The 23,913-nt window shown below is 41.6% G+C and overlaps 1 protein-coding gene across 1 annotated transcript in view; it reads right to left on the reverse strand.

Moving 5' to 3' along the window:
- Positions 1–22,022, reverse strand: part of ITIH2 (inter-alpha-trypsin inhibitor heavy chain 2) — a 28,685-nt gene extending 6,663 nt beyond the window's left edge. Inside the window, exons 1-16 of the mRNA XM_026867353.1 lie at positions 21,848–22,022; positions 20,207–20,281; positions 15,642–15,677; positions 14,745–14,917; positions 13,924–14,028; positions 13,454–13,616; positions 12,063–12,170; positions 10,715–10,843; positions 9,952–10,068; positions 8,562–8,730; positions 7,077–7,202; positions 6,022–6,203; positions 4,735–4,920; positions 3,584–3,723; positions 2,845–3,017; positions 381–515 (exon numbers count right to left, since the gene is read on the reverse strand). Of these exons, the coding sequence (XP_026723154.1) occupies positions 381–515; positions 2,845–3,017; positions 3,584–3,723; positions 4,735–4,920; positions 6,022–6,203; positions 7,077–7,202; positions 8,562–8,730; positions 9,952–10,068; positions 10,715–10,843; positions 12,063–12,170; positions 13,454–13,616; positions 13,924–14,028; positions 14,745–14,917; positions 15,642–15,677; positions 20,207–20,281; positions 21,848–21,937 (2,107 nt within the window). The 5' untranslated portion in view covers positions 21,938–22,022. The remainder of the gene's footprint in view (positions 1–380; positions 516–2,844; positions 3,018–3,583; positions 3,724–4,734; positions 4,921–6,021; positions 6,204–7,076; positions 7,203–8,561; positions 8,731–9,951; positions 10,069–10,714; positions 10,844–12,062; positions 12,171–13,453; positions 13,617–13,923; positions 14,029–14,744; positions 14,918–15,641; positions 15,678–20,206; positions 20,282–21,847) is intronic.
- Between the last annotated feature and the right edge of the window lie 1,891 nt (positions 22,023–23,913).

Here is a 23,913-nt window from a genome sequence, read left to right on the forward strand (position 1 = left end):
GTGGATTGCAAAGATTTGCCGAAAGTGGTTGTGATTTGGGATGCACATGATTGTGCCCTGCTCAGACCTTCAGTGGGGGCTGTATCAAGGACCTTTCACACTGATGTCCTCTGCAACAGCAGTGGAGTAGCTTCATCAGCAAGTCATAGCAGTTGATTTATCCTCTTGCAGACTAGCCCCTAAATGAAGATACAGTGTTTACAACTCAGAAAACTCAACCAGAATAATTAGGACAACTGATGGGCTCCTCCATCATTATTGGCTTAGCATCTTTTCACAGAAGCTGAAATACCCAAAGTGCCCAATAACATTGTTTATGTTGCCTTTGTTTATGAGGTGATGATTGGTGTTTCTTTGCAGATAAATACTGTATCTTTTACCTCTGTTTATGCTCAGAGAGGACACAGGAGGACTCCTTTGCTCAGGCATGAAGCTGACTGGTACAGCCGTGACATTGGCCCAGGCTGGAATACCTTTGTTGTTATTAGGTGCATTTGGAGTTAATCCTAGAGTACCTGTTAAAAGAGTCATAATTAGGTTTTTGCTAGTGCTGACATATTTAATAGTGTAATTTTTAAAATAATGCAGTAGGTTAGAGCCTGATGTTGTTATATCAATATAAAGCAACACCGTTTACAACAGATTAGTATAATGAAGTTAGGATGGATTTACTCTGGTGTCTCCACCAGAGGAATATGATTTACCAGGGCAGTTGAGCTAACCATAAGCTATTGGTGAAAAATGAACTCTGACTTTCAATTCTTATTCATGTGAACAGGTTCCACTAGAAAAGAGCCCAACGCAAGGGCTTAAGTGGTTTTTTTCCAAATAAGAAGCTGAATTTTTAAAAATTTAACATGTGGTAAAATCTTTGCTGGCTTGGATCCCCAGTTTGAGGAGCCTGAGAAAAGGTAAGACTCTTTCTGCACGCCCTAGGATGACCCACATGAATAAAGGTTGCAAATAAGTGCAAGCATTTAATATAACAGCCTTTAACACGTCCCCTTCTGCTAAATGTCTCTGCCTTTGCCACGATGGAAGTGGGTGAAAGTAACACGTCCTCTCTCTCCCACTTAGTTCATAAAGCAATATGATCTTAAATGATCTGTGAAACTTGGTTTGTTTAATATGTTGGACTGAAGATGACAAGAGCTGAAGCAGGACATGGCATACGTGAAGTCAATGGAGGTAAGAAAGGAACTAGAAACTGGACAGAGTTCCGAGTTTCTGGGTCCTATTAATTTCACAGACTATTATGCATGAAGAAGATCTCCCATGCACAGTCTGGTTTTGCAATAAATCTGCCATGATAAAAGAATAATTAGTCAGTCCTTTGAAAAGTGAGTGATTTCAATGGAAGACACAGTCTCTGTCTACAAAGACAGACCATGCAGCTCTGATAAGAGTTGTGTAAGAACAGAGAGAAAAATCTGTTTCAGATTACCCATTCTGTGCCTTGTATATGCAAACTTTTTAGATGTATTGCACAATCCTAAGCAGATTTACTTTGATATTATTTTTACAAGCGAGTTCTGTCCTCTGCTAAGCTTCAAGAGTCACGTCCCACTCCCCCTGAAATCTACAGATGCCTCAACCCTGATTTCAGTGCTAAGTTTTGACTATTCCATCAAAAACAAAGACACAAGAACCTATATTTAAATCACTTAAAACCTCTGCATCACCTAAATCTAGATAATTATGGTCTGAATTAGTCAGCTGGTGCCATGTATTATGAGATCATTATACATGAATGCAATACATGCTATTTCTGTGCTGAAGGTTGCGAGTTGTAATATGCAGTACAAAACCCAACTATTTCATTTCTCCTTGGGTCTCAGCTGAAGACTTTAAAATTGAAAAGAAGAATAAATGAACCTAAAAATAACAACTGACAGACATAAGAATCAGACATAAGAGCATGAGAACTGAGCATGCAGAACACATGCTTGGAGTTTCAGCAAAGTCCCAATCACTTCCAGTGTGAAATGCCAGATGGATGATGTCCGTTGGTGTAAAGTAGGTTGCTTCTTTTCATCAATTGTAAAATCTCCCATTTATTAATAGGTTTTAAATCACCAGACTCAGTTGTTCAAGGACTTGATCTTTTACTTCCAGCACTTCCACTGCATCCCACTGTCAGCCTTTACCTGTCCTTCGTGCTTTTTCAAATCACTGACTGGTGAGGGGGCAAAATCGTCGCTGTTAAGTGTCATTGGAAGCCCGTGGCTGTGCAGGGATGATTCTGGATATGAGAGACGCCCACGAATGCCAACAGCTATTGCTTTGAGACTGACTCTACCATATCATGCCAGAACAAGCCAACCCTGCCTCATCTGGCTGGACATAAGGTTTCTGTGACAGGGACCTTGGAACACGTACTGAAGTGAGGGATTTAAATCTGGAAGTTTAATTAACGAGGGACTCTGTTGTTACGACAGCTCAGATTCCATGCGGGCTTGTGGCTGATGGATAACAATCTTAGGAAGCTTCCAAGGCTTGAAAGTGGTGATAAAATACAGTTTAGTCAATGCTACAGCTGCGGTGCAGGGAACTAGACATATCTGTCCCAGCAAGATGTTCAGTCTGTGACACTGTAGGCTTATTGGAAACCTCGACACTGCAATGTTGGCACATTCAGTCCTCACTGAAGCCAGTGGCTACAAAGAGCACTTGCGTAACAGAATGCTCTCAAACTGGCTGAAGATTTGGTCAGCTTTCAGTGAAATGAAAGGTTATCCTATAAGCACAAACACTTGGAGTGAACAATGAACAGAGCGGTTCTTCCAACAGAAGAATGAAGCCAAAATAAGAGCTAGAGAGTAATGGACAGACTGAGACGCTGACCTGGGCAGCAGCCCCTTCTGGGGTCTTTGGGCTGGTCTGCCAGCATTATCTCATCCTTTTCGGCGTTCTCTATCAGCATGGATGTGAAGGGGGTAACAATATGATGGTCAAGAGACATCTGTAGGATGGATTTGGTGATGTTCCTCTTCAAAGCTGCAGTGGGGGCTGTGTTTCTGGGTGGGAAAAGAAACAGAAGGCATGGTTAGCAGCTCTACAGGGCAGCAGCCATGACAAGTCCTCCACAGAGCAGCCTTAGAGACAAACTAGTAGGTGTTGCAAGAAGGAAAGGCTGAGGGCCTTTGCAGAGGGCTGAATGTACTCTCCATGAGAAGACTAGTTTTGGCTTCTATGGGCTTTGGCCTGGACTCAGAGAAGCCCAGTCCATCTCCTGGTCTCAGCAGGAGATCTCTTTCTGCTTCGGAGGGGAATAATCCTGAATCGCTCCATAGATTTTACTCAGGCTCTGTAAGGCAAATGCCCCATTCATTTCATTCACAGCCCCACAGCCAGGTCTGTTTGAGCCTTATTCCTCTGATTAACTGCTCCCAAACTCTATTCCCTGATATCTGTAAGTGCTAAAAATAGGAGGAATGTGTCTGAAGGTATCAGCTACCTATTTGGATTTGTTTACCTTACCCATCTGACACCCTGAGGGCAGCCTGACAGCTGTGGTCTCATCGAGAACCAGATTGCTCTCAGGTTTCTCTTCCCTCCCATCACAGACTGCGTTTCTCCTCACCTCTCTGCCATCATCTGGTTGACAGTCAGATAGGCCCACAGCTTCCTAGTGAAATCAGGATCTGCGTATTTGTCTTTCTTCATGAAGCCATCCAGTTCTTCAACATCTCGCAGGGTTTCCATGACGAGCTCTGCATTTGCCTATGCAATCAATGAGAGATAAAGATAACAGAGGATGAGCCAGGAGAATGGGGTGGCTTTGAGTTCCCCTCTTAGCATGGTCGGCACTAAGGACCCAGTCTGGCTCTGCCCATGGGCACTTCTAGATCACAAAGTCCCAGCACCATTGGCCTGACTGCCATGAGGAGGGGAGCTGTAGCAAGAGGGTCTTCTGTTAAACACACTTTTGTGACACTGGGTTAAAATAGGTAAAGGAGCTGTCAGCAGTAGCCAGAGGGTGCTACTTCATGCCAAAAGAAGAGGCTCTTAGCAGAGCTCTGCTATCATCCCATCAGACCTTTTCACGTCCAATTCCTACTGAGGAACATGAACCAAATTCCTCATTCTCCCACAGGCCCTTGGACTGCACTGGGTTTTGGCAGGAAAGAATATTGAACATGCCTGATTTTTTTCCAGCAAATAACAAATGGCAGCTCCTAAGCTCTGTAAGAGTGTGGATGTTTCTGTTCCTCCTCAGAAAGAAGGATCTAGATGTAGCATTCCCACTCCATCCCACTCCGCCTGGAAGAGCAGCCCTGAAACATGGGCAAAGTCTCATCACACATGCCACAAGGCAAAGCATAAAAGGACAGTGCTAGGAGTTGCCACACTGTAGACCCACCAGTCTGAACTCCCCAATAGTGGGAGGTTCATCCATGAAAGGAGCTACCTTAGCGGATCTCCCCTGAACCTTCACAAAGCGTGGAAGAGGGCTTAGTCTGGTTTGCAGTTGAATTCTGTACGGTACATTTATTAGAAGGAAGTTCCTCTGGCAGGCTGCGGGATGCAGGGAGTGACTATACGTGGCTGTACTTGAAGCTGTTGTGAAACGTTGTTGGACAAACCCCCTGTGAGCTTCCCCACGCTCCCGCCCAAACCCAAGCAGACAAAACACTCCACTGGCAATGACCTCCAGCAAGGAGACTGTACCCTCGAGTGAATGAACCACCCCAACCCCCCAGGAGCAGGTATCCCAAGGAGACCCTCACTCACTGCTGTCGCTGTGACAACGCTTTCCAAGTGCTGCAGGTTTTCTGTGTCCACCTTCCCAGCTACTACTATCTCCGAGCCACCAAAGTAGTTGTGGAAGCTGCTCTGGGTGACGTCTGACACTGACTCCTGGGGGTAGTTGAACTGAATCTTCTTCAAGAGTGGGGTGGAGACCTGGTTGTAGAAATTCTGAGATGGAAGGAGACAGAGAAGTGAGTCTGTTGCATGTGAAACAACCTGCACCAATCTTACTGAAAGGACAGCAGGTGACAAAACTCGGAGCCCTAAAGGACAAGTGGGACTTTCTTTGTCCCAGAGAACATGGACTTTTTTATACTTAGACCTTAGTACACTTCCAAGGCGGTAATAAGACAATTTGTTCCAAGTCCAAGGATACTCAGAAGCCCATGGGCTGTGTTCCTAGGCCTAAAAGGCTTGAGCACAGGTGCATATGGGCCTGAATCTGTTATCAGGTTGGTCAGCTCTTGGCTGCTGTGTAAAACAGACAGCTGCTTGCCAACTAATTCTTGCCAGAAACTAGACCTACCTCTCACTTGCATTTGCTTCTGTGCTGTAGGCTGACCCTGTTGTACCTGGCTCATGTGAACAGGGATGTGTCCACAGCTGGGTTTAGCATAATGGGACCAGAGAAGGAAAACAGGTACCCCTATAGTGCTATGGATGGAGGCTCTCTCATACTGAGGGGCTGCGCTCCCAGAGCTGCTCTCTTTGGCAGAACAGCAGGTAGTGTCTCCTAGCACATCTGCGTGTGTCCTATCACACCTGTGTTGGGAAAGAAGTATGAGAAGCCTGCATAAGTGATGAAACCAGTGAATAGAAACAGGATAAGGATGTAAGAGTTTGTTCATCGGCAATTGCTGCTCACAGAGTTGGAGCCAGAGCCTCCTAGAATTGAACATTTTCTTATACTTTCACAGTTTAGCATTTAGCATTTATACCTATGCCTTTTGTTAGTGCTGAAGTGGCCTGAGGTAAAATCCAGGCCTTAATTTTAATTTAGAAAATATTTTTTTATGGTTAGGACTGTTTTGTAGAATATTAATCCTACACAGAGCAGTAAAGTATGTATTATAGATACTACATAATTATGACTTGGAGCACTTAAGCTAATACATGACTGTCTTCTCACAGGACTCTCCAGAAGAAATGATGCTTTTTGTGACCCCAGCTATGAACCTACAGCAACTCTACTCTTGCTGGTAGAGTTACCCAGCTCCACAGCTGTAAACGGAATGGGATAGTTTCAGCAGCAATGGGCCAGAAACACACCTTCATTTGGGCAGAAGTCTCCTGATTTCCAAAAATCCTCTGGGCCATGCCGCGGTTGTCAGTCGCGATTCTCTGCAGGAAATCGTAATCTACATCAAACCCAATCCCGAGGCAGAAGAGAGAGTATTCATCCTTTATGCTCTGCTTCACATTCTTCTGGATCGTCGTCAGCTTTAGCTCACCTTGGAGACACACAAAGGGTCACATCCATCTGAGCAATGGGGGAGGTCTCCATCAAGGTAAGCGCATTCATGCCCGTCCAGTGTCTCTGGTTCTCATTTAATCTAAGGGAAATCTCAACAGCTAGCTCAGATGCCAAATCTCCATTTTGCAGTGCCTACTGTGACATTTGAGCTTCTTCTGGATGGACATTAGCAAACTGTTTCCACTGAAGAAGACTCCTTTGAACTCTTTTTTTTGTATCTGATGCATATCTTCTGTCTATCCAGGGGTCTTACTAACTTCCTGAGGAGTTTGTAATTGCAACACATCTAGACTTCTCGCAGAATTACTGCTTCAACCTTTCTGCAGACTAAGACATCTCCATAAAGGCTTTACTTCGTTTATTGTGCTTAAAATGTTCTCTGCCACCATTGGGACTTTTTTTTTCAGACTTGTTTTAAATGGCAGCCTCTCCTGAGCTGGCATCTTGCAGTAAGCAATTGTTTTTGACCTGTACCAAACCCAATCCAAATTAATTTGCTTTCTACATTGTTTTCCTGATTTTGATGTTACACTTGGGACTGCATAGATCTGTGTGGGCTAAGGTCATTGGAAGAGGAAATATTTTTATGGTTGTGATTAGCTCTCCTACAGAACTTGTGCATCTCTTTAATGGCAAGAAGTACATAACTTACATAAACCAATCTGTTCATCTATTCAAAGCTTCTGTGCAAAGCTCCGTGGTACCTACAGCACTTGGCAAAAGAGCGGCACAGGCATTGGAAGAAAGAGGAATAGAATTTTTAATCTTACTGTCAAAATGTCTACATGTTGAACACTTTTCTCAGGCTAATCCCACTGGCCTTTCTTCTCTCCTAAAGCAGGGTACTCACCTACTGTTGGGTCTCCATCAGACACCAATACGATCATGGAGACTGAGTTAGGGTCCAACATGCCTAAGTTTTGGGCTTCATTCAGGATGAATGTGGCTCGGAGAAGAGCTTCATTGATATTTGTGCCTGTCAAAGACACAATGAAGAAAACAAGTTTGATTCTTGTTGAGTCTCTTGTTGAACCCAGATCAGTTCTGAGATTCTAGTGGAATTAATGAGCATAGACATGACCTGAGATCAAAGCAGCAAAACTTCTCCTCTGTGGTGCTTACAGTACATCTGCTTGTTCTCTGGTTCCTTTTTTCATCCCAGCCTGTCCTCTTCATATGCCCCCCCTATCCCCCCTCACTAATTCCAGTGGGACCATTTGTGGCATTGGAAACTATTTGCTGGGGGAAGAAGTAGTGCGTTTGCAGGCAGATGATTGAATGAGAACATGAAGAAACTTTTTTTGCTGGTATCAGTCTGTTCCCTGGACATCTTGATTGGAAAAGAAGAAGTAAGGTTTGGCTTGTGGCACAGAAAGGACAGAGTAAGAAATTAGTATGAGAGGAACAAGAGCGGAAAGGCTGAGCAGTCATAAAATAGGTTCTCTATCAAGAAATAAAAAAATGTAGTGGCTCCAGAGACAGGATAATAAAGTGTTTCATTGCAAACTGGCTTTGCTGGACAGGAGCAGGTCTCCTAGCCTATCTATCAATTCTTTTGGGGTAACAAAATCAGGCTTATGAGCCACTCATATCTAACATGGTTTCCTATTCCCAACACACTGATGATCTTGGACAAGTCTGTAACCTTAGGTTGATTCTACCTTACGTGTTGCCAGTGAAATATTCTGGAAATGAAGCCAGCAGCCACAGCACCAGAAGGCTCTGACACTGGGGAGAGCCTCTACACACTATTGGTGCACAAATAACTGAACAACTAAACCAGAACTGCACTTCAGAGAGCAATGGATTAAAATGGTCATGAGTCTGTACAAATAGCTCAAACACTAACAAATGAAGCACCAGCACCCAAAATGCTGTAAGGCTGAAAAAGGCATCTGTCCTTGTTTATCAGACATGGAATGAAGGCACAAAAAGGATGAAGTTTGCCCAGGGTGTCATTTAGTAGATCAGGGTGTATCCTACAGTATACAGCCAGTGGAGACCCTGGAGTTGGGCTGCTTATGATCTGCTTTACAAAGGCATGAGACAGCCTTGGTCTTTCAAGGCTATTTGGGATCTGTGAGGCTGGAGGTAGAACCTATAAAGGCAGCTGTTCTATGGTCTGTGTTCCATCTGTCATAGCTTATTCAGTAGAAGGACATCCCATTCCCTATCACAATAAACCAGAATCCTTGCTCTCCTTTAGCCCCAGGGCATCCTTTTCCCATCTTAGGAATCAGATTTTTTGTTAGGAATACTCTGCCAATCTGAAGGTTGTCTGAGGTTCCTGTGATAGCCAACTTCCATGAGCACCTTTGCAATCAAAACCTCATACCCCCGTTGGGATGGATTGTCTGGATGTACTTCTTAGCATCTTCAACCTGGGCTGGGGTGGCTGAGACTAGATTGTCTCTCCAGCATCGGACATTGTGGTTGAAGTCAATAAGGGAGAACTGATCAGCAGCACGGAGCTCACTCAATATTGCCTTCATGGCCTCGATGGTCTGAGAAGAAGAAATTTAAGAGAAGATGAGTTTATGCTTTCTGTGGCTGTAAACATCTTCTTAAATTGTGACTACAGGCAAACAGATGCCTCTGATGAATAAGATCAGGAGCACTGGAATCCAAAAGAGCATCTGCTATCCAAATCTCCCCTTTTTTTGCACTTCTTGCATAAAGCTGGACCTTTCACCAAAGAAACACAGAAAAAATGCGATTAGCAAGAACAAAGTCATGTGACCCAAGCCATCCTTGCTTAACTCCTGCTAACACAGAGTGGGGTGAGAGAGAGAAGCAGTTTGTGAGACACTGTGGTTCAGAAGAGAGGAATTGCTCGTATCAGCTCAGGAGACTTAGCTGCCTGCAGTGCTTAGTGTTGTCATTTCAGGCTGGGTAACATCTGTTTGAAGATGTGTGATTTAAACAAGTGACAATTAACCTGTATCCCAGTTTTGCAGCATTGATCTTCCCAAGGGAGCAATCTGCCAAGCCTCAGTATTGTGCTCTGAAGCAACTTCAAATATACCTAGATCATTCCCAACAGATGTTTGTCTAGCTAGTTCTTAAAAACTTTCAGTGACACAAGACCTACAATCTCCTGAACTCTCCTCTCAGCACTACAGAGTTTTTGCTAATATCTAAGATAAATCTCTCCTGCTGTAAATCCACCTGATTCCATCTTATTCCACCCTGGGTGGGCATGAATGTCAGCTAATGAGTTTTCCTTTTAGAACAATCATTTGCATATTTGGAGGCTGATTATGGCTCTCCAAGTCTTTTCCTTTGTAGACTAAAACATCTTATTTTTTATATTTTCTGCTCTCCCCCTCCCTGATCTTCAGTGGACTGTCCACAACTGTTTGAAAGCAGGGATGTAGTATCCTCACTGACACTTTCTCAGGATTCAGTAGAGGAATTTACAGAAAAAGGGGGCCAGAGCCTTTGCAAAAATGTTTTGTGATCTGTCAATTAAAATTTTAATTCAGAGTTAAAATCCATATTCTGATGGCAACACCTCTTCCTTACATCGTGGAAGGAGCATTACAAATAAAAAGTAAAATCATGAAGTCACCAAATATTCTTCAACTTCACTGAGACTTTTGATGGAGTAAAGTGTAAAGAACTAAACTGATAATTCTGAGCCTCAGTCTGTTACAGAAGTGTATAGCAAGGCACATGGGAAAAGTTGGCAGGAGTTCATTTTTCAATAGAGGTCAAACACTTACTTGTTTCATTTTCAGTCCCCACATCGAGCCACTGACATCTATAACAAATAAAATGTTTTTGGGCAGAGGATCAAGATTTTCCGGAGCAAAGAAGTGAATAAAATAGCCATTAAAAATCTGCAAAATAAAATAAAAAAGTCACAGTGAAGTGAGCTATAGTGAAAATGTCAAAAAACTCAAGAGAATAACAGAGTAGAAAATGTTATTCTTCTTTATGGGCCAAATCTAACTTTCATCTCTGCACTTCTTTGTAGCCTTACACCACCTATACTCCATACTACAGTCTTTACTTTTTATCAAGGAAAGCAGAGGCTGTTTCTCAGACAAGTGCCATGGACTAGCATAAGGAGGAATGAAAAATGTTTTTAAAAAGACTGTTCTGTCTGTGATAATTCAACTCCATAACTCTGCTTCATGTTAACATAAAAATAGTGATGTTCTGGTTGTCTCCTTGTGATGTATTGGTACAACATCCAATGACTCTGATTCAACATTAAATCACCAGAGTGCTGCTAGGTATAAAAGATATTGGCTTTTGGACAAGACAGGAATCTGCTCCGGTCTATATATAGGACCACATTTTACTCATAAATTAAGCAAATCCATTCTGCCCACTTAAAATCTCTATGCTCTTTCAATTGGATACAGAACTCTTTCTCATCTTTATTCTTCTGAATTATTAAGTTTATTTAGCACAGTTTGCTTAACGACAGCAATTCTTGTATTCACAGATCTCCCGTCCCAGTTAAACAGCAACGCTTACTTCCAATTCTCCACCTGTGGTTTCTCTGTTCACATCATATTGCACCACAAAATTTCCATCTACTGCTGTGGATGAGCACGTGGGGCATTTTCGTTGTTGAGCCATCGTTGGCTTGAAAGAAACATGAGCCTTGAAATAAGAAGTGATCATCAGTCAATCAGATGTTGTGAGAAAGGTGGATCATTGAAACGCAAAGAGTTCATCTAGTCATGAAATATATTTCACTGAACACTTTCCTTCTTTATTCATACTCTTGTTTAAGTGGAAAATGGACTTGGTCACTTAAAAAGAAAATCAGCACTAAGGTTTGACTGGATATGCAACTGTGTATAGCAAATAAGTAGTAGCAACCGTGACACAAATAAGATGACCTATCTACAGCACCAAATATTTCAAATTAGAGCTGTGCAAACCATTTCTAGCAAGTAATATGTTGGCTTATTTAACATTTTCCTAGTTGAAAGTGTCCACAATTTTATCAACATTTTTAATAGCTTTTTCATTGATTTTTTTTTCCCCCAGACAAACAAGAGCTTGTAATTTGTCTGTGAATTGAGTACTAGAAATCATTTGCATTAGTCATGTGATCAGTTATGCAGAATTTATGGCATTATTTCTCTGCTTTGACTGAATAACTTGGAATTTCCAAGATAATTTCCAAGAGAAGATAAGACATAACATCTATAGCCACACAATACCTCTGAAATAACTTGCTAAACTAGGAATGTGGGTGAATGAGACATAAAGTTGAGCCTCGATATCAGGAAACAATATTTCCTGATATATTATTATAGCAGTATAGACAGACTTTCTGGGCCTGATTCACATATCCTGTGTTAGATGTCTATGTAAGAGTGAAAAGAGTTGTACCCTCCCAGAGTCATTGCTTGAACTTTCTTGAGAAAAACTGCTCCACTGTCAGAGGGTTTACTTATACCCGATATCTATGCTGGAGAAAGCTAGGGTAAGAATGTTACGGAAAAGGGCAGTTCTAAAACAAATCCCTGTGCAGATATTCTCAGTTGAAACTGAGACTGTGGAGTTATTCTAGAGCTCTTATTCCACTTGATATTCATCACCCACCTTTTCCACACCCAGTAATCTCAGTTTCAGAATTACAAATTGAAAGCTTAGCACAAAGATGGACAGACTACACACTATTTCTATACTGCTGTGACTGTAGTATTTGATCATCTTGTACATAAATTTAGGTATCAGTAATGAAGACACTGTATTTCTTTTGCCATATTTTTGCATGTTTCCGGTGGGTATGAAAAAATGTCATGACTGCATAGGAACAAATGTGAAAACTGATGTTTTCATGCTATTTCCAGTCTGTGAGTGTTACCTTTTTCTCTCCCTTGGAGATGGTGGTGATTCCATCAAAATGATCTCCGAGGGAATTAGGAACATGCACATAGCGAAGTCCCTGCGGCTCAATAATGCGAACATCCACCTAAAGGCAGGAGGGAGGACATTTAGTATAGAGCAGTGCCAGTGTTATACCAGGATCTTATGAACTCTCCACAGGCAAGCTCCATCTGGGGAACGGGTTGCCTTTAAGAACGCTCCAGTAGGGCTAGTCTCATTCGTGGTGGGGATCCATGCAATGGTAAAAATAGACCACAATGCAACGAAGGAAAAAAAAAAAAAAAAAAGTGCCCAAAGAATAGAAAGAATTTGTCATAAATGTTCTTTCCTGCTCTCTCTCTTACACCCTGGGGCAAGTGGTGGGATAGGAGTCAAGAGTAATACCATTGTTTACACTGAAAGCAGGACAGAAGCATGAAGTGACTCTGCTTCAGTGCTGCTTTGGGTGAGGAGGCCAGGAGGAACAGTCAGTGATGAGTCCTCTCCCTCTCTACCTATGTTATTGACAGGACAGAGAACATTCTTCCTTTTGTTCGGATGGCCAAGGTGATTTGGAAAATAAAGGTTTTGTCCTGTCAGCTTGGGATAAAGCCTTTTTCTGACTGTGTTTTGAATAGTCAGTAATACTAGGAGGCAGGACACAGCGTCCCTTTCAGTAGGACTAACTCAGGCCTTTGGACAGCTTGAAGCAGGTCACAGCCTGCATCGGGGAAACAGGAGCAGCAAAATTTCATATACACCTTGTGGTGAAGCCATGGAAAGCTGAAGAAGACATTTATGAAACAGGAACACAAGAATGGCCAGGTGGAAATGTCCAGCTATCCCTATATCTTGTGACTTGATGGATGACAGAGGACACCTTTGGATGAGTGTAAGAGGGTAACAATAAGACAGATGATCTTCTGGCAGACAGTTGTGGAGGGTCTGTCAATCAGAGAACATCTGCTCTCACAGGACACTATCTCATGAAGTTGGGATTATTGTGAAAAGCACTGTTCCAAATAAATAGCAAGCATTGTTTGTTTTCCTTCAGTCAAGGCAAGTTTACACAAGGGTATATATAGGCCAAAGCTTGTTTGCCCAAGTGGGTCTGACGTGAGTCAGTCACGATTCAGGAGGTGCCCAACTGTGTTAGTACAAGAGGAGGCAGGACACATTTGCTCCTCACTCATGTAGCTGCAGAGCTCCTCGTTTAATGTGTTTCATGCTGGTCTACACAGTGACCTCGAGGTTATTTGTACCAAGCCCATATGAAAGGAAGGAGCTGCAGATGAATGGTTCTGCTGCAGGGCTTGTAGGAACCTTGGCTGCTTTCTCAGTGAGGATTCACCTGTGGGGTGCTGCCTAAACACACCAGCTCTATTTTACCTCCATGTGCTTTGCCAAACGTCCTGGCTTCACTGAGATGATGTGCTCGTAAGAGCTCAGTTTCCTCCGAATCATTTCATGGTAGTGAAGTTCAAACTGGATCCTCGTCCCTGGGGGCACATTCACTTCGGTTTGGAAGTTTTCCATATCCAAGGCATTGCTCCTGAAAAGTCAGTTGTGGAGTTATTTTGAGAAAATACAAGGAGAAAGAGAGTTTCTTTGCATTTGCTGGGTCTGGTTCTAACTGTAGCCTATATCAGGGAACAGCAGTTTTCTGTTAGCACAGTATGTTTTGTCAAGCTGAAAGCAGAAACCCAAATTTAGTCCTTGATAAATAAATATCAGAACGGCTGTAAATAAGCAACCCATTTTCCTTCCTAGGGTTCCTCCCTCATCTATCTCCTCCTGGGATGGGTCTCTTCTCCTATGAATACGTTCAGCACAACACCCACATGCCAAAGTCTTCATACCTTACTATTCCAGCAGCTTTGCCTTTGGCTTTTGCTTGAGAGTACATTTTTCTGGCTTCAGATTTTTCCCGAATTTTGCTGGTAAATGTTATACCATTGACATCCCTAGGAGAAAGAGAATCACAGTCAGTTTGCAAAAGAAACAACTTTACAATTGATGACTGTTTCTTCGCTTTAGAAAAACATCAGTGAAATCTAAACTAGTGGGAAATGAAATAATAAGGCTCTTGTTTAACCCCGAAGTAATGAAGTTTGGTTTCCACTAGATTTGTATCTTTTTTTCCTACCTGCTTTTTTTTTATTTCAAGTAGCCAGCACTCTTGTACTCTGAGGAGGATCTGCTCTCCCTTAACTCCTTCACCCTTTCCCTATTCTTTGTGCAGAGCAGGCAGTTACTAATGTCATGGCTGTTTTGGAACACGTATCAGGACATGTCTTCTGACCAGCAAACTGGCTGCTGCCTCTCTGAATGTATACTGAGTTCCTTTCTGTTCAGTGAGGGCTCTAATTTGGGTCTCTCTCCTTCAGTCTGGTGCTAGCATGCACCAGACAGGTAGGAGCTTAGTCTATTCCAGACTTCTGTCCTTTTGTCAAATTTTGTTGATGTTGGCCAATGGCCCAATAATTACTGGAGAGGAAGAGACGGACAGACAGACAGTATGATGACACGAGCCTTTTTTCCTGGAGAAAGCCTGCTAAAATGACACTGAACCTGGAAAATAATGAGATGTTTTGCTTTTACAAATAATTCCCTCCCACCACATTCGGCCACCACACTGAACACTGCCAGAGCACAAGAGTGATAGCTGCCCACTACTTACATAGTAAAGTTGTCAATAAAAGCTCCTTTGGGGACTTGTACATCAAACACTATGTGCTGGGACCGTTTTGCATTATTCACCATTTTGGCTTGGATCATTGTGTTGGCCAACCGTGACGTTATAGTGGATTGAACTTTGTAGCTGTAAAGACCTATCTTGTCATCATCCTCCACCTGTAATGGACAAAATTACTGTATAAATTTAGGACACATCTATAAAATGTGCCCTAGAGTGCAGTATCAACCCCTTTTATAGTCTCAGTTCCTCTTTTTCAACTGCTATTCCTTACAATATGGCAGCTAGATGGCACATAAACTGAAGTTCAGGACACCTCCATATTTTACCCAGCAATATGGCAGGATACTCATGTGAATACAGTTCATTAGAACATTTCAGCTGAAAGAAGGAATTTATTAAGCTGGAATGTTTTCCTTGATTTTGACCACGCAATCAGTCCTTGAAATGACTCTATTGGTTCAATTCAGCAGAGAAGGACACACAGTAATCTTCAGCATCATATACTCAGGAGGGGAGAGCTTATGTTTTAAATAAAAGTCCTAAATAAAGGAGACCTACAGCACTGGTACCAACATAGTCTTGTAAATGGTTAAACCATGGCAGTGGGAGAACAGTATTAAACAGGTATATTAAGATATTGTCTTCGTCTAATCATTTTTGATGCTTATTTCTTCATATTTACCATACCCTTCTCTCTCCAAGAGCAGTTGTACAAACAGCGTTGTGCAAACAGTGCTTTGTTTAAAGAAAATAGGTTAATACCCAACCAGCAGTAAAAACAAGGAACTGAACAAACAAAAGGATTGATTTCCAAAAAATGGTTAACTAGAAAATCACTTTGTTCAATATTATTTTCTACAGAGGAAGAAAAAAACTCACCAGGTCTCCAACATACCCCCAGTCAGATGTACTTCGCTGGAAGAGAAAAATATGGAGAACGTATTTCAGCAAAGCTGTATTTCAGATTGTGGCTGTTTCAAGGCAGGGATCAAACCGTGGTAACATCTAAAAGCTGCTTTCCCAGATGATGAAAATTGGTTTGAGTTCTCAGGCTTCGTGTGCATAATCCTTTTGTCTTATTTTATGTATTTATACACGGGATGATCTCTCTTCCCCTGTTTTTTAAATTTTTTTAATCGAAAACATTCTCTTCTAGAACAAAAATATATTTCCTGAAAGCAAAACATGCTGACAAGAAGTCCTAATCAGAAACCCTTGCTTTTAACAGAAAAAAATCTCTATTTTGCTAGGAAAAGTGGAAAACCTCAAAACCCAGACTGTTTTATCTCATTCTGTTTTCACTTACATTATAGAATATATGTTTATATTATTGTATTATATGCAATATGTATGTATAAAAGACCCTATTGTGTAACCGATATTACATTTATATACTTGTACATATGCAAAGGTAGTTATGTCTGCACTGCTTAGAAGAGCTGAAACTGCTCATTAATGGTTGATTTTTTTTTCCCCCTGCCCTAGGAATATTTCCATTTGAAATTTCTATGAAGAAGTGGTGACATCTTGTGGCCATTTGAATCATTCTGTTTAATTCCCTAAAATTTAACTTTGTATCTAATCCTCGATGGGATTTGGCTCACCTAGTTCTAGGGGGAGGCAATTGTTTAATGTAGATATCTACTTTGGTGTTATCATCACAAATAGGCAAGCTCAGCTCTTCACAGCCAGTGGTGTGACCTCTTACATCTGAAAATAGATACCCTCATTTGGTTGAAAGAATTCTTTTAATTATAAAAATGTACCGAAACATACCAATCTCATCTCAAGTTTCAGTAGCACTTGTATCCAAGAGGACCCAAAAGCACAGAAGATGCTCACAAAAACTTAGTCATATGGTGCATATAAGGCCTGTTATACAGTTACTAAGTTCATTTGAAGTTAATTAATGTAAGAGCTGATACATGTCATAGAAAGATAATTTTAATGAGATAATTTTAAGGCTCCTAAGGATTTTCACCTGGCTGAGAACAAATGTAGGTGTTTATTTACTATCTGTCCGGGCTCCACCTGAAGCATTCAGTCTGGGATTTCAGATCTGAAAGTTTATGGTGCTCCAGAGACACTCTGCAAAGCCTGATGGACTGATCCTTGCTCAGTCCACCCTGACACCCCACAGATATCACTGTACAGTGAACCGGACCCTTCACATCTGATAAAGAATGACTGTTGTCCCCACACATACTCTTGGCATAGGAAATATCATCAGCATGAATACAAATTAAGACTAATCCAACCTTAACCGAAACCTTTAATTTTGAAAAGATGAAGACCAAGACCGTAGCACAGAGGGGATTGGTTTTGTTGTGATACCTGTCTGATTCTCGGAAGAGCTTAGGGTTCCTGTCTCACTTTATGAATGGTGTAAAGTTTTCAAGATGCCCAGATTTCCTTCCTGTTTGTTTTTGTGAAGGTGGAGGAGAAGAGAGAGGCACTGATGGAGATGTGAGCTTATCACTTGCAGATGTAATGACTCCCACTGCTGGTGTTAGAGATCAGACATGGGGCGGGCCGACCGTCCCCCCAGGATGTCAAAGGTTGCAGAGGGCAGCCACTCCAACGGGTCAGGAGGACAGAGCTGTAGATAACTATACTTCAGGTCTGAGCACTGGTGTGGTTACTGGGAACATAGGTTTTTGTGGCACGTGAGACTTGTGCTATTTCTGGCATGGGGATTTACAGCTGATCCTTGCCTTTAAACCACATTCAGATCTGCTGATGGCCACTGCCTAGAAACAGTATCTTGTGCAATTATCTAACATGTGGATAATTGCTGATTAGGGTGGAGACAAGCACCTCAGGAACTGTTTTAAGAATCTGCTTATAGGTGATGGGCCCTATCTTCAGGTACTGAGACCTATCTTCTCCTGACATCTGTACAGGCTATGGATATTTAACCCTCTATAATGATTGTTGTTCAAATCACTGTGCATGACTATTGCAACTATTACGCACTCTACCATCAAGAAAATATTGGGTACTTCAATTATTATCCAGAGCTGCTGACCCTGATTCCTCCTGTCCTGTCTATGGAAGAAGAAGCCTTGGTGTCTAAGGGAGGAATGCATGGCAAGTGGTAAAGCATTACAAGAGTTGCAGGTTTTAGGTCATCTATGGGATGCCTAGCTTACCATTGCTTTCAAGTTGCAGTCCACAGGCTACTTCTCAAGTGTGACTTAGCAAAACAAGGAAAGCAGATTCAGAGCTCTTACACTGCATTTCAAGAAAATTACTCTTCTACCAGGGCATGAAAATTCCTAGGGAAAGTCATGAGAATCTGTAGATTAAGGGAAAGGTTGAAAATCAGATGACCAGCATGAGAAACTAGAAAGAGGATGAGATCTACCTGGCATGTCCTCCCTGTTCTTTGAGGGGCTGTTTTCTCATAGATTCACTTGTTTCCTGTGAGCCATTTCCTAAGCAGATTTTAACATACTGAAACTTCAGTGCAGTCTCTTTTGGGGGTCATGACTCTTACTGTGAGGTGCAAGAAGAGCAATTTCAAACCTAGGTCTTGGCAGACATTGTCTTCACGGTGTTGGAGATGAATTGTGGTCTTTCTGGTTGCATTTATACCCTGGGAGCTGGGAGGACTCTCCAGCCAGCTGATTCCACCCTCTCTCTCCTTCTCTATTTCCCTCCTGTGTGGGTTCTCATGGAGAGGAAACCAGGTAGGCAGAGCAGTAAGGAATTAGGTATGATCTCACCTGGTTCTGGACAGCCAGAGATCAGGACCAGGACTGGGGGATGTGCTATAGAACATCCTGCCTCACAGTCTAGACACAAGTTCCACGATCTATCTCCAAAACAGAGATAATGGCAGTGCACCATCACACAGAGGCTCACAAGGTTACCCACATTCCAGCCCATGAGGTGCTCTGCTTCTGTGGTCACGAGAACTGTTCACATACCTGAGACTCAGTATTTTTAGAATAACTCAGGAGCAAATACTTTTCACCAGAATACCTTACTTGGACCTACAAACCAATTCTTTCTATTTAGAGCTAATCAGTAGGGTCTGCAGAGGACTTCTGTTGTCTTGTTGCCAATGGGCCAGTGACCTCACTGTAGAAAAACATAGTGCTAAAACAATAATTTGGAAGCCAGACTTCCTCTAGTGATCCACAGTAAGTAACTGTGTGCCTGCTGTTGACCAAGAGCTACTCACTCAAGATGTTTCATGTACTTCAGTTTAATCTCCTTTATTAATATTTTATTGTGATTCAACTAACATAAGGCTAGCTCATCCTATAGATGACATGTTAGTCCTGCTGGTTTGCAAAGACTCATTTGACAGGTAAAGGGTAGGAAAGAATATCTGGGAATATAAGGAATAAGTGGTATAATAAAACCACTAGTAAAATTGCAAATTACTGCATGCATATGTCTATATCACTGTGTATCCAGAAAGTTGGGGAACAGAAGCAATATAATATGTATAGCATTAATATAGCCATGCTGGAAAGAAATGATGCCCTGAAGAAGTGCAGCTAGAGAGGATTTCAGCTTAGATCATGATTAAATTATTTAAATACTGGTCTGGCAAATGTGAGCTGGCTTGATCCGTATTTATGCTAAAATCTTCCATTTTTCTAGCAGTGTAATGGGGGCTTTAGGTGTCAGTAAGTTACATTTACACTCTGTGTGAGGCCCCTTTCAAAAAGCCTTAGGATAAGGAAGAATCGTGTTTACCTTCTGTTTTCACTATATTGAACAAGCTCAAGAAAGGAAGTACCAGAGCTTGGCAGAAGACAAAGTCCACTCTGATCATAATTTCTTTCATGATGTGTAATAAAAATTAATAGCTTCGAACAACTGACTTCATGATTATTATTGTTAATTACTACTGTGTAAAATACAAGAAAACTCTCACAATGCTCTTTTAAATGTTTCTGCTTCAGAAGCTGACAGACTATAATAATCTGCAACCCATCAGCATGCTGGAAATAAATTCTCTACCCTGGTCTCAGACTTCACCAGCTCATTACCCATGTGACACATTGCTGCACTCTTTTGACCCGAGTTAAATATGAATGAATAGACTGCCTGCAGGACTGAAAGGTTTCTACCTGCATTACCAGTGTCTGAAGTCCTTTTCCATTTTCTCATGGAAAAGCCTCACCAGTATCAGTGGGGTTTTTCCCACATGTTAAGTTAGACAGACAAGTATCTCCGTTGTTCAGCATCTGTGTTATGGTCCTTGGGAGCACACATATAGAACAAAGCCTTGTTGTACTAGGTACTGCATGAAGAGTAGTAGCAGTTCTTATCCCACCAAGAGATATGGAGGTCTCAATGCGTATAAAGACCTGCTGGTTCCACCTGATTGCACAGTCACAGCCCTTGACGTGGAACAAGCCACCTGGAGAGAGCTCCCAGGCATTCTTGAGTCCCTTTTTTTGAATAATTTCTGAGTACTGTACCTGGTACCTGCCATTCCTCGTCTTGGAGCTTGGAGGAACTCCATCGATTTCTAGGTCAATCAGGTTCTCCACTTCCTAGAGAAGAAAGAAGAAGAAAGAAAGAGGTGTTGATGCTTCCTTACTCTTTGATTTGTCACTCGATTTATTACTGATTAGCACTCTAATAGAGTTCCAAAGGGAATTTACCTCCCCTTGGTGCAAATGGGGAGCAGAGGAACAAACAATCTCAGACCAAAATGCAGCATCTCCACACATTCAGTTTCCCTCTCTGGCCAACTAGCTCTATATACTCTTGTAAGATCATGACCTTTGCTATCATTTTACAACCTTTCCTTCTGAAAAATGGAATAATATTTAACATATTGAAATGACCATAAAGAGCAAGAGGCAGATTATCATCAGGATGGGTCTAGCCATGGTAACTACAGCACTTCAGATGCTGATCTCACTTAAACCAGCGAGTTCAGAGAATTTCTGCTCAAACCAGTAGAAATTCTCTCTGATTTTATACTAATATACCTGAGAACTAAATTTGTCCCACTGACATCAATGGAACATCAGGTCTTTTCCAAGTGCAAAGCTGCACTGGTTCAATTAGTAGCATGTTTTTTACACCACAGTAATACTCCTAACTACATTTTTTAGAAATTTAATTTATGGCAATAAAGAAGTTTAAGTACATGAGTTGCTCTCCAATTTATATGATAGCATACACACAAAGGTTTGCACAAAATTAAATTATTTAAGTACACTGATGTTAAACTGCTATGACAACTATGGTTAGAAAGGACCACAGGTTTGGAATATTTTTCCTGGGAGTTACAAACTCAGTGCAAGAATCTCACTGCGTCATGAAAAGTGCTGTAAGAAGAAAAAGAGGATATTCCTGCTCACAAATTCTTTTTGTTAATGCTACAAAGCAGAAGAAAGCTTCACACCATCCCTGCTGACTTCACCGAAATATTGCAATATGGCAAGGTGGAAATGGGTGTAGACACCCAAATCTAAGTTCACCTGAGTCCGGGGGTTTAAATTTAGACTCAGTTTCAGAGTCAAATCTATAACTATACTTCTCATCATTGTATTATCCTAATTACAAGCTCTTCTATAAATTATCTCATCCCTCTGCTAAGGAAACTTAGCAATCAATAGGATCTTAACTCCGTATTTGAACTCCTGTTAACAAAACCCTGAGTCCATGTGAAGCTTTGCTGAAGTTCATAGTGGTCTGTACAGGAGACCCCATCCACAAAGATATCTAGGTGCTCTGTTTCTGCTTATTCCAGGGAAACAGGATATAAAATATGCTGAAGGCTTGAGCATAGAAGCCCATTGGAATGTTTAAGGTAAAACCACCTGAAAAGGTAAAGTTGAGCTAAAAATAAGAAACCTGCTTGAAAAGAAACTTGGAGTTATGCCCATATTATCCCAACCTTAATAATAAAAAAGCGGCACTATGAATGACAGGTGAAAACCAATTATCAGAAGAATCCCATTTACAGCTAAAAGTAGAATAGAATCATAAGATACAAGCAGAGCTATGAAGCAGTGACCCAGTTCTGCTCCCACTGAAGCCAGCTGCAGCTTCAATACTGATTTCAGTAAGGAAGGGAGACCTAGGCCTTGCCTTGAAATACTCACATCTGGGATTTCGTCGATAACAAGATCAAAGCTTCCTACTCCAGAAATGAAGAACAAAATCAGGAAGCAGATCAGATGCTTCATTTTCATTCTGCTTGTCTCCTGAGATCAGCCCGCATAGGTACTAGGCACAAGATCTTTCCTTCTCTGAGACAAGTTCAAGGAAACATCTCAGGGTTATGCAGTATTTTGAACAAAGTTTTGAAACGCTGACTTTGTTTAGGCCGTAGGTAAATATTTGCCTTGCAACGCAAGTCTGAGCTGTGGTGCCTGAGCAAGGGTTATCCAAATAGTGTCTTCACTCGCCTCTGCCCTCGATAACAGCTCAGGCTTGGATAGGCTCACTTCTTGCTTTTGTAGCTTCCCATGATGTTTGACTAATTTCCTGCTAGGCACAGACCTTGGAGTATCCAAAACTTCAAAAGATCAAAGCAAGAACTCACTCCTAGCTTGTTTGTTTATAGTAAGTGAGGTGAAGACTGGTTCTCCAAGCGATGGAGGCAGCAACACTGTGCTCCTCCAAGGGCCCTCCCACCCAGGCATCTCACAGGGGTTGGCAGAGACCTTTGGATTGGATCTTGACCCACACAAACACCCTTTTCCCACTCTGGCTGTGAAAGGATCATAGCTGGTGGTGGGATAGTTCTAGTTTTTCAAAGTTATTAATGTGAAAACATCTGATGCATGTTTCATGATGCATTTTTAGATGCATGTGGTACAGCTCCTGGATGCTTCTGAAACTGTTTTGGCCTCCCTGCTTCTTTGGGTACTTCAAGAGATGGGATAAAGTAAGGCAGAAAAAAACAAGGGGGGAAAGAATGGAGGAAGTGGGTTTCTGGTAAAAGTAGGTGGGGTATCCCTTCCACTCTTCCAGGAAGAAAGGAAATTTGCAGATATCTGAGCAATCCCAGTTGAAAAGACTGAATTACTAGGTGAACACAGGGACAAAACAACAAACAAGATTATATTATATTATATTATATTATATTATATTATATTATATTATATTATATTATATTATATTATATTATATTAGCTATATTAATTATATTAGCTATATTAATTATATTAGCTATATTAATTATATTAGCTATATTAATTATATTCTGTTATCTTACCCTATGTTATGTTACATTGCGATGTTTCAGGAAAAGATTTCTGAAGCACCAGTCTGCTGTTACACATTCTTTCTCTGTCTTTTCAATAGATTGTCTCTCAGGCTGAGACCTGAAGTTACGTTCAGATATTCAGAAGAAATACCAGCGGAACTGTGACCTTTCATCTCACTGACATATCAGAGCTGCCAGAAGTGCTTAAGAAAGAAAATAAGAACCGGAGCAAGCATGTAAGGTATTTTCCAAATACCCTCCTAGCATCCAGACACTTGTAGCTATAGGAGATGGTTTCCATTTGTTTAGCAGTTCTTAGTTAATTTATTTTCCATAAACTTATCATCTCCTCTGAAGAGATTGGATAAAAAACTCACATTTATAGCATCCTGTGAGAAGTTCCACACCTTAACTACAGACAGAATGAACCATGGCCTTTTGATCACTGTGAATCTGTCACATGATAGCTCCATATATTGTTTCACAGATGTTATGATGGAAGAGGCATTGAATAATTAGTCCTGATTTGCTCTCTCCCACAATCCTTTGGGCAATCCTGGATCTTGAACTTGAAGATGACCTTCAGATTTTCTAGTAAGCTTAGGAGCCTGTAGGCTGTACTCAAACTAGCACACAGCCTTCACAGCACATGCATCTTGCTTTTGCATTGATCCATCCACACAGCAGTTTTCTACATCACCTATTCCTTACTTTCTCCCTAAGCTCTGGTTCAGCTCTCAGATGGTGCATGTGTAGAGCCTGCAACATTGCTTCTTCTGAAGAGACAGTTTCTGAATGCAGAGTTCATTTGATAAGCAGTTCTGTATCCCTCAGGCCCAAATAGCTTAACCTGGCCAGTGTTTCGCTCCCCTATGCTACTGCAGATCATCTTCTGTGTTGCAGCTTCCCATGGAGGTGGAAGTAAGTGATGTGCGTGGATGAGCTGAGTGTACAGGA

This window comes from Athene cunicularia, unplaced genomic scaffold (assembly GCF_003259725.1).
Source record: "Athene cunicularia isolate RWA unplaced genomic scaffold, athCun1 SCF_3, whole genome shotgun sequence".
Taxonomy (NCBI): domain Eukaryota; kingdom Metazoa; phylum Chordata; class Aves; order Strigiformes; family Strigidae; genus Athene; species Athene cunicularia.